This window comes from Pectinophora gossypiella, chromosome 25, assembly GCF_024362695.1.
Source record: "Pectinophora gossypiella chromosome 25, ilPecGoss1.1, whole genome shotgun sequence".
Lineage (NCBI taxonomy): Eukaryota > Metazoa > Arthropoda > Insecta > Lepidoptera > Gelechiidae > Pectinophora > Pectinophora gossypiella.
In genome coordinates this window covers 6,179,645-6,196,293 of record NC_065428.1, presented here as the reverse complement: position 1 = coordinate 6,196,293, position 16,649 = coordinate 6,179,645, and the positions used below count along the sequence as shown (strand labels likewise).

General features: G+C 40.0%; 1 protein-coding gene across 1 annotated transcript in view; it reads right to left on the bottom strand.

Annotated features, from left to right (window-relative positions):
- Positions 1–16,649, bottom strand: part of LOC126378024 (uncharacterized) — a 78,343-nt gene that overhangs the window by 15,597 nt on the left and 46,097 nt on the right. Inside the window, exon 2 of the mRNA XM_050026084.1 lies at positions 9,139–9,332. Within this exon, the coding sequence (XP_049882041.1) occupies positions 9,139–9,332 (194 nt within the window). The remainder of the gene's footprint in view (positions 1–9,138; positions 9,333–16,649) is intronic.

Here is a 16,649-nt window from a genome sequence, read left to right as displayed (position 1 = left end):
GGGTCGGTATCGGGGTCCTGAAGTGTTTGGTGTCGCGGGCTGATTGGCTGCCTCTATGACGAATCAGCACAGTGTCTACTGGTAAGGGAAAATAAGGCGCTACTCGCCAGTTCGCCATCAGTCAAACACGCCGTCGTCATGACATCACAGTCGGTACCTGCCAGCATTGCAACCGTGAGAACCGAACCTGCGACCTTCGTGTCACAAGACAACCTCCGATGTTATGTTATGCTGTGAGTCATCGCTATATGCGGTGCGAAGTTGTTTATCAATTAAGTGTTTAGTCTTGGTTGTTATTGCTCATTGCGGTCGAGTTGTTTTGTCCTATGTTGTTGGGGTATCAACTGATATTTTTTTGAGAGCCCAAGTTTTTTTTCTCTTCTTCTTTTCCTGTTGGGATGTACGGCTCGAAAAAAGCCCAAAAGCCCATGACATGGCTTATAAAGATTACTCACATCAGTCCTTATTTAAGAGTTTTTTGTAATTATTTCTTTTTATTTTGGTGCAATAAAGTTGCAGGCTGTTCAACCTTTACATGGACGGGTTGGTCGGTGAGCTCAGCAGCACACATGTTGGATGTCACATTGACGGAACGTGCTTGAATAACATCAGCTACGCCGACGACATGGTGCTGTTGAGCCCATCGATTGAGGCCCTCAGGAAACTTATCACTATTTGCGAATCTTACGCGGCGGCCCAGGGGCTCAAGTATAATGTTAGGAAGAGTGAAATGATGGTTTTCAAGCCTCAGGCCAAAACAAGAGACGATTTCCCTGATGTCTTCCTTTGTGGCGCCCCCGTTTCCAGGGTATCTAAATTTAAATACTTGGGCCATTGGGTTACTGACGACCTCTCCGACAACAGTGACATAGAGCGTGAACGCAGGTCGCTGGCTGTCCGCTGTAATATGCTGGCCCGTAGGTTCGTGCGATGTGGGAAGGCAGTGAAGATTACGCTTTTTAAAGCTTACTGCCAATCCTTCTACTCGTGCGCCTTATGGGCCAGCTACACGCGAGATACAGCGAGTTGCGTGTGCAATATAATAACGCATTCAGGATCCTGTTGGGGCTACCGTGGCGTTGCAGCGCGTCCGGGATGTTCGCGGAGGCGCAAACGGATGACTTCTACGCAATTATGAGAAAACGATGCGCCTCCCTTCTTTTTCGGCTTCGCGCTAGCACCAACAGCCTTCTGAATGTGTTTGCAGGCCGGTATGACTCACCGATGCTGCGTCATTGGGTGCAGCTACACATACGGAGGTGAGGTTATTTTATTGTAATTTTTTTTTTGCCACTAACATAGTATGTATATAAGTTTATACTGTTACTAACAATTATGGACACATGGTCTGAAATAAAATTATTGTATTGTATTTAATTGAGTATTTTTCTAATTTTGATTTAGTTTTAACTTAATTTAATTTTACCATTGTATTTTGTTGATTTTGGAATTTTAATTTTTGAATTGTAATTTTAATTTAATTTCTAATGTAAATATGGGTTACATGCCTGAAATAAAATGATTTTATTTATTTATTATTAAAGTATATTTGCATTTGTAAGTAGTAACCGGGACCAATGACTTAACCATTGAGACACAGAGGCCGTTAAAGTGCACTTAAGATAAATTAATAACTCATTGGTGCAAGTACCGGGGTAAATATTTCTCTTCAATAAAAGTACATTTTATACATACACATACATAAACTACTTATATACTTCCCACTGCTGGGCACAGGTCTCCCCTCAATCAACTGGAGGGGGTATGAAGCATACTCCACCACGCTGCGCCGCTGCGGGTTGGTGGAGGTGTTTTACGTCTAATAGCCGGGAACAGCTTAACGTTCTCTCCGCAGCACGGAATCATCTTATTTTTTCAGACAATCAAGTCCTTGCCAAACAAAAGACAGTCTCCCAAAGCGATTTCGACAATGTCCCCATCGGGAATCGAACCCGGACCTCCAGATCGTGAGTCTGACGCTCTGACCACTAGACCACGGAGGCTGTTACAAGCACATGTACATGTTATAAGCACTTTAAAATCCAATCGTTCATCCTTTGAATACATATAAGTGCACAGACTTGCTTATACGTTTAAACGGATAACACCTGTTTTTAGTGTCAGAGGTTAAGCAGGTTTCATAACAGTGGTATTGCTTACAAAACAAATCGGATGTCAGGCCTTTGTTGCTATACTTCCTTTAGTTTAATTTTTCGCGATTACTTGTTTTTACCCAACTGCGGCGGAGCAAAAAGAAGGATTATGTGTTTGACCGGTATGTATGTGTTTATGTAGGTATTGGTCCACCAGTTGGAAAGTGCATTTCTTCGAGGCAATGACGTCATAAATCGTCTGAAACAGACGTATAAGGCCAATGATGATGTAGGTATATATGTCGGTATGTGTGTATGCACGTCTGTTCCAACCTAACAAATGAGGAGTCACTAGAAGCGTTTTCACTGTCCGGTATCCACTGAATACTTATTAATAATATATATTTTTAAATTTAAAAAAGATTGAATTTGAAGCACTTCTGTTGATTTAATTGAAACATACTTTGTTGTCTTTTGAGTTATATGTGACGCTTCCGAAATATTATGAGTAAAGGTTTGTTTACATCTCAACGCGACGCCGCCGCGCCCGCTGCGCTGTGACGTGGACTAATTGTGAAAAAAGTGACACATTTTTTATTAAAAGATTTGAGTGCATTTGACCACGATACAGCCTGGTCTTAAGCAGCGATGTGGTCTATGGAGCACGCAAACTTAAGCCACGCTCTTGTCGGTGTAGCATTCTCCATTCTTGTCTATCAAAGACCAATTCCTTCCCCTCCTTATAAGACACGACGAACGCCTTCTCTTTAATCTGTTCCATGTAAGCTCTTCTTGGTCTTCCCCTTCCTCTCTTTCCTTGTACCTTAATAAATTCGTCGTGTCTTATTAAGTGTCCAATCGAGGACAGGAGTGTTAGTATGGCTTTGAAATAGACCTCTCTGGGCGCCATTCTACTGGCGTCAGACAGACTGTTGCGGGGCGGAAGGCAAGAGTTAAACCACTGCCCTATTTTTCCCAAAAAAGTAGCATGGAGAGTATTTTACAAAAAATATATTGTACAGAATGCAAAATCCGTTGCAATGGATATAGTATTTCGACATAGTAACGTCTTACTGGTATTTCTAGGTTCCAGACTTTGTTATGCGGTAGAACAAGTTTTTGCTACTTCATTTGCACCTAGTTCAGTCTAATAATCTAGACAATTTCGATTGCATTCCTTTGCCTTGGGTACAATAATTTACCGCAGAAAATAGATCGACCGATGCAGTAACGGAATTATGGTCGGGAGATCGGTGTGGACTACTATCTAGTCAGGTAAAATTATGATATGATTTAGTACACACTTTTACACTTAAACGCATAGTTGGACGTGGCGAAGTTACGTATGTTTCTGATTATGCGACAAATTTTAAATAATAATTTTACGCCTTTATAAGAAAAGTATTTATAATTCACGCTTAGAGAACTTATAGCTATTTTGATACGAAATCGTAAATAAGTACCAGGTAGGAAGGTACTAATAGAGGTATTTTAAAGGTACATCCTCACCGAGCTTTCTGTTGACCAACGTTAGGTAGTGAGCCGTATCGCCGTCTCTGATGGTCGAGTCGACTGTGTTAGTGACAATTGCACGTAGAAAAAACCCTAACAAAAACATTTTCATGTAAAATGTTCCAAGACGAGATCATATCGATTTCAATGTCAAAAAGTTATCAGATCTCATGTAGAGTCAAGCTTTTAACTCTACACGGGCTAACTATACACACCCTAAGTTCACAAACTCTACACGTTAGGCAAAATATGGGGTTTGTCCGTTTCGTTCCTACAAGAACTATAATAACAGAATGGCAATGGTTTTTGTTTTTTCTGCTTTATCTGTAATTCGTTTTTTTCTCTGCAAATATTTTAAAATAATCGTAGAGCGTTAGGCTCACGATCTGGAGGTCCGGGTTCGATTCCCGATGAGGACATTGTCGAAATCACTTTGTGAGACTGTCCTTTGTTTGGTAAGGACTTTTCAGGCTTGAATCACCTGATTGTCCGAAAAAGTAAGATGATTCCGTGCTTCGGAGGGCACGTTAAGCCGTTGGTCCCGGCTATTAGCCGTAAAAACACCTCCACCAACCCGCAGTGGAGCAGCGTGGTGGAGTATGCTCCATACCCCCTCCGGTTGATTGAGGGGAGGTCTGTGCCCAGCAGTGGGACGTATATGTATAGGCAGTTTATGTTTATGTAATCGTAAATATACCGCCGCCGCTAACTAATTGTGAATACACTGCTGTGATTGTGTTCTTGTGCTGTCAACAAAAACCAGGCCTGGTAAGAAGAAGAGAGAAGCTGATCACGTGATTTTTCCCTTTTTCTTTGAGCTGGACTATTTTCAGGGTATAGGGACAGCGCAAGTGGTTAGGATTCTTCCTTTTTCTTTTCCATATTTGCTTTTTTTCTTTTTCTACATTCCGCGTTAATGTGTATCAAACACATGGTGGTGACGACAAAAAAAATGTTTTTTCACCTTACGCTCATGTGATGCTCATGTGAAGCGGAACGGCCAAGCCACATATTTTAACTTACGTGTACATCTCTATATTATTATGTCACGCGAAGCTGACGAATAGAATGAGAGTCTCTAGCACATTTTAATGCATCATCAGCCGTATGACGCCCACTGCTGGGCATAGGCCTCCCCCAAGAGGAAACCTGGAAATCCTACGTCAGTTTGTTACCGTCTGAGACGTATTGAAGTAGGGTTTACGCGTGTTTATCGCTTGATCCTAGCTCAGTTCGTCTCGGCCGGCGGGGTCGTATTGAAGTAGCATTCAATAAATCTTAAGTAAGTAAGTATTAACGAGGAGGTCGGTGGCGCAGCGGTAAACACGCTCGGTCTGCGATTGTTGAAGTTAAGCAACTTTCGCAAAGGCCGGTCATAGGATGGGTGACCACAAAAAAAAACTTTTCATCTCGAGCTCCTCCGTGCTTCGGAAGGCACGTTAAGCCGTTGGTCCCGGCTGCATTAGCAGTCGTTAATAACCATCAATCCGCACTGGGCCCGCGTGATGGTTTAAGGCCCGATCTCCCTATCCATCCATAGGGAAGGCCCGTGCCCCAGCAGTGGGGACGTTAATGGGCTGATGATGATGAAGTAGATATTAACAGCCACCGTTGGTCTAGTGGTTAGAGCGTAGGGCTCACGATCTATGGTCCAGGTACGATTCCCGAATCTTTATGTTTACGTAGGTATCACCATTTGGTATGAAAGTATTGTGGAACCAATAAGACTGCGGAAACCAAATACTTCAAAATATGGGATAGTCAAGACGACAGTGTTAGAAGTAGCGGAAGTGAGTATGTTGTGTAACTGTCTGACAGAGTGTCTGTCATGAGTAGTTTCATCATATAAATCGCTAAACTTTAATTTCTCTTTCTATGTCATAATGTTTATTTTGACCAGTATTTGGTTACTTTCTAACACATAAGTACGATTGGAATAAGGCATGTAATGGTAGTAAATGAATATGATATTCAACTACCCCTTAAGTAAATACCCAATAGTAAATAGATTAGCCCTCTAGCTATATGCCTGACGTAATTTTTCACGCGCTATCTCTCAAAGGTCTCTGAAGGCCGGTTAAGTGAATTAGTGGGCAGACAACGGACATGCGAGTAGGTAAGTTATTGGAAGATATTGGTTCTTGGTGTTTACTTTGTAACTTGTACCTTGTAATAAGTATTTTTAGTGCATGAATGTTTTTTACGTGACGTATTTTTAGATTGCTACTTAGCAATAACGCCGCCTATTCTAGTCTTTCTATTTGTGCAATAAAGCATATTTTGTTATGTGACTTATTGTAGATTTGACGCAAATTGTATTGAACTACTTGGCCAGACAGATATGAGCGCAGAAGGCTCTCAATCGGTACAAAATTTAAGATAACAGACCTAAAAGTGCCTTCGTGGGCGCGAACCTCGGTTCAGGGCATCGTCTCAGAGGATTAAGTATAATATATTTGAAATAAAAGTCTACGTAGTTTCCAACAAGTCAAATCAGTTCTTTTTTAAAACACGAAATTACTATGGGATTTGTATGAAAAAGCCATAGAGCAACACGGACCTCCGCGGAGAAAAAGCACACTGTGATGTCATAGAAAAATGTGATAAAATGTAAGTTAAATAGAAAAAAAGAAAATGTTTTTCGTTAGTTTTATTTAGTAACTAGCTTTTGCCCGCGACTTCGTCCGCGTGGCGTGTTATATAAGAGAGAGATCTTTGTGTGTGTGGGAGTGCATACTTATGCAGTTTAGATTTTTTCATAATTTTTTTTTCCCAATAACTCCCATTTTTCAAAATACAGCCAAAAATAAACTTTATATTTACTAAGGTATGCATGCATGCTAGATTGAATCAATTGATTGAATTGATTTTTTTTTTAATTGATTGTTCATTGAGTTTTAATTTTAATACACACTTCCTCTCTTCCCTTCAACGTTGCTGTGCCCTACAGGGTCCATGTTTTAGTTCCTATGCCTATGTAACACCCCATTGTACTACATGGAATGCAATAAATAATTTAATTGAATTGAATTGAAAACATCTATCTTACGCGGTTCCGATTTTTTCATACAAATGTTTTTTTCCCGCTTACTCCCGTTTCCGTGGGAATTTTGCAATATCCTGTTGCAACTAAGCTTTAAGTTAACTAAGGTACCTGCATGCCAAATTTCAAGCGTCTAACTTAAGCGGTTTAGATTTTTCATACAAAAGGATTTTCCCGCAAATTTCCGTTTCCGTGGGAATTCCGGGAATTCCTTTCTTAGTGCACCTCTACGGTACCTAAGCTATGTCCCTTCCAAATTTCAAATGCCTACGTTTAGCCGTTCAGGCTATGCGTTGATATGTCAGTCACTGAGTCAGTCAGTTTCTCCTTTTATTTAGATTTGATTTTTTCATACAAATGTTTTTCCCGCTAACTACCGTTCCCGTGGGAATTTTGTAATATCCTGTTGCAACTAAGCTTTAAGTTTACTAAAGTACCTGCATGCCAAATTTCAAACGTCTAACTTGAGTGGTTTAGATTTTTCATACAAAAGGATTTTCCCGCTAATTCCCGTTCCCGTGGGAATTTCGGGAATTCCTTTCTTAGTGCACCTCTACGGTACCTATGGTACCTGCATGCCAAATTTCAAACGTCTAACTTGAGTGGTTTAGATTTTTCATACAAAAGGATTTTCCCGCTAATTCCCGTTTCCGTGGGAATTTCGGGAATTCCTTTCTTAGTACACCTCTACGGCATCTAAGGTACCTGCATGACAAATTTCAAACGTCTAACTTGAGTGGTTTAGATTTTTCATACAAAAGGATTTTCCCGCTAATTCCCGTTCTCGTGGGAATTTCGGGAATTCCTTTCTTAGTGCACCTCTACGGTACCTATGGTACCTGCATGCCAAATTTCAAACGTCTAACTTGAGTGGTTTAGATTTTTCATACAAAAGGATTTTCCCGCTAATTCCCGTTCCCGTGGGAATTTCGGGAATTCCTTTCTTAGTGTACCTCTACAGTATTTAAGGTACCTGCATGACAAATTTCAAACGTCTAACTTGAATGGTTTAGATTTTTCATACAAAAGGATTTTCCCGCTAATTCCCGTTCCCGTGGGAATTTCGGTAATTCCTTTCTTAGTGCACCTTTACGGTATCTAAGGTACCTGCGAGCCAAATTTCAAACATCTAACTTGAATGGTTTAGATTTTTCATACAAAAGGATTTTCCCGTTAATTCCCGTTCCCGTGAGAATTTTGGGAATTCCTTTCTTAGTGCACCTCTACGGTACCTATGGTACCTGCATGCCAAATTTCAAACGTCTACCTTGAGTGGTTTAGATTTTTCATACAAAAGGATTTTCCCGCTAATTGCCGTTCCCGTGGGAATTTCGGGAATTCCTTTCTTAGTACACCTCTACGGTATCTAAGGTACCTGCATGACAAATTTCAAACGTCTAACTTGAGTGGTTTAGATTTTTCATACAAAAGGATTTTCCCGCTAATTCCCGTTCTCGTGGGAATTTCGGGAATTCCTTTCTTAGTGCACCTCTACGGTATCTAAGGTATCTCCATGCCAAATTTCAAACGTCTAACTTGAGTGTTTTAGATTTTTCATACAAAAGGATTTTCCCGCTAATTCCCGTTCCCGTGGGAATTTCGGGAATTCCTTTCTTAGTGTACCTCTACGGTATCTAAGGTACCTGCATGCCAAATTTCAAACGTCTAACTTGAGTGGTTTAGATTTTTCATACAAAAGGATTTTCCCGCTAATTCCCGTTCCCGTAGGAATTTCGGGAATTCCTTTCTTAGTACTCCTCTACGGTATCTAAGGTATCTCCATGCCAAATTTCAAACGTCTAACTTGAGTGTTTTAGATTTTTCATACAAAAGGATTTTCCCGCTAATTCCCGTTCCCGTAGGAATTTCGGGAATTCCTTTCTTAGTGCACCTCTACGGTATCTAAGGTACCTGCATGCCAAATTTCAAACGTCTAACTTGAGCGGTTTAGATTTTTCATACAAAAGGATTTCCCTTCACTACTCTGCTCCTATTGATTGTAGCGTGATGAAAAGTATACTATAACCTGTCCAGGAGTGTGAAGAATAATTGTACCAAGTTTCATTAAAATCCGTCCAGTAGTTTTTGTTTCTATAAGGAACATACAGACAGACAGACAGACAGACAGACAGACAGACAGACAGACAGACAGACAGACAGACAGACAGACAGACAAAAATTTTACTGATTGCATTTTTGGCATCAGTATCGACCACTTATCACCCCCTGATAGTTATTTTGAAAAAATATTTAATGTACAGAATTGACCTCTCTACAGATTTATTATAAGTATAGATGAGAATTTCATAATTTATCTTGAACTTAGTACGCGACCCAATCAATCGAACCTTTGTGGGTCAATAGCGATAAGCGTTGAATATGGGATAACGTCGACCACGCCGGCGGGGTAGGTATTGGGGTCTTGAAGTGTTTGTCGCGAGCTGATTGGCCGCTTCTATTACTGTTATTTTGTACAATGCAAATAGGTACCTGTAAATGCGAGTCATCCTTGCTGTGATCAGGCTTGGTGAACTCGGCTTGTAGGACGCTAGCCTTGCCGCCCAGGGGCAGCGTGGGCGCGTCGTGTGACCACGCGGTGCGCTCATCCTGACGGAACCCGGGGTTGTCGAACGCGAACTCGTCCTTCACTGACTCCGGGTCCGTGGAGAAGACTAGGTGCTTGCCTGGAGAAGATGGAAAAGATGGTCAGGAATCGTTATAATATAAATAAGTAAGAAGTTACATCCTGTTGCGGATCCTGTACTACATAATATAAGTGTTCTATACATACATACATAAACTCACACCTATTTCCCACCGGGCAAATGTCTCTGCGGAAGCAGAAACTATGGAATTCCATTTCTATAGTCTGGTTACCCCGGCGCCGCCAATAAATTAAACTTTAATATCATCATCATCAGCCGTACGACGCCCACTGCTGGGCATAGGCCTCCCCCAAGGATCTCCACGACGATCGGTCCTGCCGCAAAATTTAATATACATAAAAATAATTAGAAATTAAACTAATAACTTGTTATCATCATAATTAACATAAGAGCCACGCTCTTGTCGGTTAGCATTCCTCTCCATGCTACTTTTTAGGGAAAAATAGGGCAGTGGTTTCCCTCTTGCCTTCTCCCCCAACTTATAATAATAATAAATGGATATGTATCTCTTACACACACACACACACACACACACGCACACGCACACGCACACGCACACGCACACGCACACGCACACGCACACACACACGCACACACACATACACACACACACACACACACACACACACACAAGCTTGGTAAGGTGTACTTATTCCACTTAGGTAGTCCATCTTGCAATAGACTTAATAAAAAAATAATAAATGGATAAGTAAAAAAAAACAAATAAAAAAATAATGCAGGAAAAGAAAAAAAAAAGTAATGGGATTTTTCATTACATTTTATTTCATTTCATTTCACTACTTAGGAGGATATAGGGTGTTTAAAACGTTATGTTGTGATAGTGAAAACTCCCTCAAAGGGAAAAAAGGAAATCAAAGAACTTCACTAAGTTTTCACTAAGAGAAATCATTAAGGTGTGTTCACACGCGGCGAGCGATGATAGTAATTAGCGATCGCGTGTAATCGCTGATCGCGAGTGTGAAACAAGGTCAGTGGGTATTGTTTGGCTTTACCCTATTATCTGTCAGTTTCACTTATTCGAAGATTTATTAAATAGTTTACAATTGAGTATTGTCCAAATAATAGAATAAGTAGTGCAAGTTTTATCAAAATTGGCATAGTAGTTTTAAAATTGCGGTGGGAAACACATAGTTAGTTAGTGGCCTTTTCCTGCAGACACCATCAAAATTTTAAGTTATATCTATCATTTTCTTATCCGCCGAAAAGGAAAGGGACGGATGATTGACAGCTGTTTAATTTTAAAAAGAATGAGTGAATGACTGAATATAATCGCTGGTACGCAAACCGTTTGACGTGTGTTGTCAACTTAATTCTGTCGGGTATTGGCCAATTTTGGTGCCTACAAATCAGTCGATTACCAGTCCCTTTCCTTTTCGGCGGATAAGAAAGTGACAGGTATAACTTTAAATAAAATTAGATGCTGTCTACAGGAATTAGCACCAGTGTTCATGTATATTAATAATTAAATAAATTAATTAAAAACGTAAAACAAAAATCTAGAACACATAAATTGTATATACTTTTAATAAGCAATTAAAACTTGATTTTGTTCAAAGATAATGTTGTTATGAACACAAAACGGGAAGTAGCGAATTGCGAAAGAAGTCAATGCCGCGATTACTTCCGAAGTCGATTAGGCTGATTTCACATGAATACACACGGATATATTGACATTTCGTTTGTGTATGTAATTTCTTTATATTTTCATTTTTGCAATATATTTTGGCTAGAATCCGTAACGAATACGTGCGCGGCAGTCTCGGCGTACGCGACGTCTCCGAAAAGCTACAAGAGAGCAGGCTCCGTTGGTTTGGGCACGTAAAAAGAAGACCTCCAGATTATGTGGGTAACGTTACAGCCAATCTAAACATACCAGGGCTTAGACCAAGAGGACGACCAAAAACAAAATGGGCGGATGTGGTCAAAAAGGACCTGTGTATGTGCAATGTCTCCGAGAACGACACGTCCGATAGAGCGAAGTGGAAGAGAAGTACGAAGAAGGCATACCCCACCATCAGAGGGGAATAATAAATGCCAAGGAGAGAGAGAGTAATATATTATTATTAATAATAATAATATCTGCACACAGGCCTTCCTTGACTCAATTGTTGATTTTTGTGACATATCCCCACCGGGATTTGAACCTGGGGTCTCTGGATTGTGAGCACGAACGCTCAACGACTGGACCACGGAGGTCGTATCAACGGTACATTCAGATTACACAATGAAAAAGGAGAAAAAACGTTTGTCAGTGAGAAAGTGGCGACCCACTTGCGATCGATGAAAGTGAGTACCTACTACAAGCATAGTCACGTGTGTACACACTATTACAGAGGGATATGTAATGTCTTTTAATTCACGAGATAAAACTGATTAAAAAATGAGAGCCGTAGTATCCCAGTTGGCAGAACGCTTGCCTCTCACTTTGAGGTCGCAGGTTCGAATTTAGCAGGTGCATATGGGCATGAAAATCATATTACGACCCAAGAAAGTTCGAGTCGAGGAGCTCGGTGGCGCAGCGGTAAACGCGCTCGGTCTGCGATTGTTGAAGTTAAGCAACTTTCGCAAAGGCCGGTCATAGGATGGGTGACGACAAAAAAAAAAGGTTTTCATCTCGAGCTCCTCCGTGCTTCGGAAGGCACGTTAAGCCATTGGTCCCGGCTGCATTTGCAGTCGTTAATAACCACCAATCCGCACTGGGCCCGCGTAGTGGTTTAAAGCCCGATCTCCCTATCCATCCATAGGGAAGGCCCGTGCCCCAGTGGGGACGTTAATGGGCTGGTGATGATGAATATTTGTATAGAACCGAGTCATCAAAGACATTCCGCGATGCAATTCATTCGCATACTTAAATTCAAACAATAAAATCATTATGTATTAGGTACACTACACGTAGGTACGTACCTAGTTCTTTGGAAGTGTCCGCGCCATTAGCACACAGAATGTCTTATTAATAATGCAACATGCGCACTGAAATGATTTTACTACTGAATATTAATTTAAGTGCAAGTTCTGCTTACTCCTCACTAATGTACTAATACATACAAGTTATATATACCTAAGAGTCTCACTAATATAATGAGGCAAGATCCCGTTACCACTGCTCTAAATATATTAAATGAGGTTGCCAAGGAAATAGACCTGTTCAATTGTTCAATGGCGAGGTTCGCAGAGGCTATAATTAAAATCGTATGTGATAATAGGTAAGATATTTCATAAGTTTAGTTTCTAGATATATAGGTATAATACTGTAAATATTGAAGTAATAATTTAAGTTTATATTAACTAATTTGTCTAAGTTACCGCCTTGGGCATATGCCTGTATGGTAACTTATAGTTGTAATTATTAGATAAATAAATAAATATAGAAAAAAAGGTGGATTACCAACCTCATCAACCCTGGTGTCAGGGTTACTATTGAGTCGCCAAAGGCCGCTGTCATGACTTATGTAACGACTACTTATTTACATCAGTAAATAGTAAATGGGACCAACCGGGAAGCTTAACGTGACTTCCGAAGCACGGATCATCTTACTTTCGGACAATCGGGTGATCAGCCTGTAATGTCCTAACGAAACTAGGGATCACAAAGCGACAACCCACATGATAAAAGAAGAAGAATTGACCTTCAACAAGTTTATGTACGATAATTACGTTGAATAAATGATTGCGATTTCTGGTTCCTTCTATAGAGTTCGTATAGTACGAAAATCCATGAACATTTCTGTAAGTTCCTACTCCTTAAGTCAGTGATTACATAACGAAGATTGCGACGTCAGACAAGCGATTGTCGTCGAGTCAATGAACGCGTGGGTGGTAGTGTTAAAGGTTACATGAAGGGTACTAAAGCCTTAAAGGGGATACCGTTTTATTTACGACTTTGATAGGTTCGGATCTGTTATGTGCTGTTCCCGTGAATTTTCCCAGTTCGGCAACGTTCTCGACAGTAAAAACGTGCCAAACTTTTTTGTAAAATAAGCTTTATTTACTAACTTTTAGGCAGATAAGAACAGAGTATAAGAAAGAACAATTAAAAAAGAAACAGCCAGTGTTCTTACTATTATAGAGTTTTTATAACGGGAACAGAAAGAAAAGAAAGGTGGGAAGGCCGTTGTTGCGATTTAAAGACTGCGCAAAGTGTGACATGCTTGCATTTAAGATCAGCCCCGATAAATGGGAGGGCCTGGCCAGTGACCGGAATAAGTGGAGGACGTCATTGGCCGATGGGTGCAAAGCACACGATAAAACCTGGTTCCAGATCCTAGCCGACAAGCGCGAGAGGCGACACAGAAGTGCGAGGGCCTGTGCCGTCTAATAACCCTCAACTACAAAGCCAGTCGTGCGGCTGCTACTGTCGCTCGCGCATCGGACTTTACAGCCATTTTAAAAGCTGCCACAGAAACGCTGTTTGAATCATCTGATAAAGATGTAAAGGCCTGAGATGATGATAACGGGAATATTCCCAAACTGGGAATATACAGTATATAAACACATGCCATAATCTCTAATAGGATGGGAAGAAACACAAGCAATTACAAGACTATTTACGGCCATTTTAATTCGAAGTCCTAAGAGGGAAACGACGGCTGATGAACCGTACGGTGACAAGGGATCAAAAACAAAAAAAATACGTACGTAGCATCACGCCTGCATCCCCGAAAGCGTAGCACAGGGGACAGAGGTATATAGAATACACCTCACCATCATCTCCCTGGCGTCATCCCGTTTTTACAGGGTTTACCTAACCTGAAGATCTGACAGGTCTGGTTTTTTACAGAACCGACAGCCTGTCTGACTTTCCAAACCTCGAAGGGAAAACCAGCCCAATACAGGTTAGGTTACATACCTCCGAAACGCATTTCTCGGGTATGTGGGTTTCGATGTTTTCCTTCACCGAAATACACTTTACAGGCTATTTTAATTGCCATGTAGCAGGGGTGGGGCCTATTGCCATTAATCGGGTACAAATTTTAGAAAACCACGTGATATAAATGACCTTCTTAATTCTAATCTTCGTCAGATCTATTGTGGCCAAGTCCCTAAAACTCCTCCTCTAGACCGATCCGTTCGATTAGATCTAGCGTCTTTTTAGGGGAGTCTCATATCCCCATTTAAACGCGGTAAGAACCCGTTATTATGTGCTTTAATTAGGAAGCTCCAAGTTCGGCTTCTACTGTGTATGAGAGCCTTACAGCTGCACAGCAGGTGTAATAGTGTCTCATCCTCCTTTAAACAGAATCTGCATAAAGGGGACTCGGTCAGCTCCAAGAAACTTATTGGACTTTTGCAGCTGATCGTACCTCTGACTAACACAATTGGAATATACTTAGTCGTGAGATTATGTTTATGTTTGTCTCATTCCGACTCTTCTCACGTTAGCTTTCACACAAGTCAATACTCTTAAAACGCTGAGTTTCCTCACGATTGCATCTGACACAACGTGTGGTGTCAATCAACGTGTGGGCGCTTTAACATTGTCACTCAGCTAAAGGTTACAATGTAATAGGCGCTAACTTTTTCACAACACTTGCAATATTACTACAAATATTGAACACTGTTGAGTTGTGTAGAGTAAGCAAGAGAAGTGTGTCATAATCTAAGCAAGTAGAATTCCATAGTTTCTACTTATCCCGGTGGGAAATTGGCGTGAGTTTATGTATGTATAAGAACACTGCACTATTTTATCATAACGTAACAAAATACTTTATTGCACACGCAGGAAATACAAATATGCATATCAAAAGAGAAACAGTTGGTAAGTAGTAATGTGTTAGACAACCGTCGAGTATAAAAGAGAATCAACTTTTTTTTAATTTTAGAACGAATTTATAAAATCACTGGTGTTTCTCAATCGTTCATCAATCGTTTCATACATGCACGCCAATTAAGTGTTGTACTCAACCTATGTCTTACTAAAGGTGATGAGTTTCAGTCAGCTAGGTAACATTGCGTCAGTAGATGGCGTTACTTCTGAAGTTTTCGTATTTTTTCAATTTATTCGTTTAGTGTGGAGTTCTGACCCTATGAAATGTTAGTTGGCGAAATCTTCCATACATTGTCTTTAAGTTACGCGACAATTTAATATTTACTGCAGATATCAAAATTGAGGGTCTGCAATATGGTATTTCTCGTATTCGTACTCTAAATTTTTGTTAGTTTGCGAAAATAATACACCAAAATATTACTATTTATCGGTTTTAAAACAATATTCGTCTATCCGGTTTCCTGCAGCAGTGCATCAACTTTTGTATGGAAAACGGATCACCTTAATATCTGTTACAAAGTAAGTATTAATGTTGTATGTTATACGTGAGTGATTCATGGATATATTGTTGTTGCAAAATAAGATCATTGTGTACATCGGATTAAATATTCCCCCATTGTCTTGTCGCAATGCGTGGTGTCAATATTGACAGACATTTGTTTACAATCACCAACACAATTAAAACACATAATACTGGGTTCTTATCGCGTTAAAATCAGGGATATGAGGTATATGATTCTCACACCTATTTACCACCGGGGCAAGCAGAGACTATGGAATTCCATTTGTTTCGATCCTCACACACTTATCACCACAATCAGAATCAGAATCATTTATTCAACGTAATTATCTATAAACTTGTTGAAGGTCAATTTAACATTAGGTGTTATGGCTGAGGAGAAGAAATGACAAGAAACTGCAACAGCAACACATCTTTTAAATCAATTTAGTATACATTACAAGTTGTATAAAAACTAGAGAAACACAATTAATATCAGGCACTTTTATCATTTAGGTAATCATTAATCTTATAATAAGTTTTTTTACATAAAGTAAGCTTCACATGAGCTTTAAATTTATTTTCTGACAAATTCAAAATATTGTCTGGTATTTTACTGTAAAAACGTATATACGTTTATATGTATTACATATAATATAACCTCAAAAAAGATGAATTTAATTTATTTGAATTCTTCCTCTATCATCATCATCAGGTTCCATTGGAAATCAGTCATCAACCTGAAAACTTTCATCGGAATTTCCGTCTTCGTATTCTCTAAGTAAACACTGGCGCAGATAAGTGGAACACACCATGTTAGGAGCTAACAAAGAGGGGAAAGTCTGTAACCATGTCAAAGGTGGGGTAGGAAAAGCAGACTTAGTGCTATTGTTAGATATACCTAGGTCGTAGATAGATTAGGCCAGAAGTGATTTTCTAAAAGCAACTTCGCTAATGTTCGTACATTGACGAACCGAAAACGATTTTAGAAGAGTGAATCGACACTAGCGCTCAAAGTGGCGCGAGTGGAAACTATAGAAAAGAAGTAATA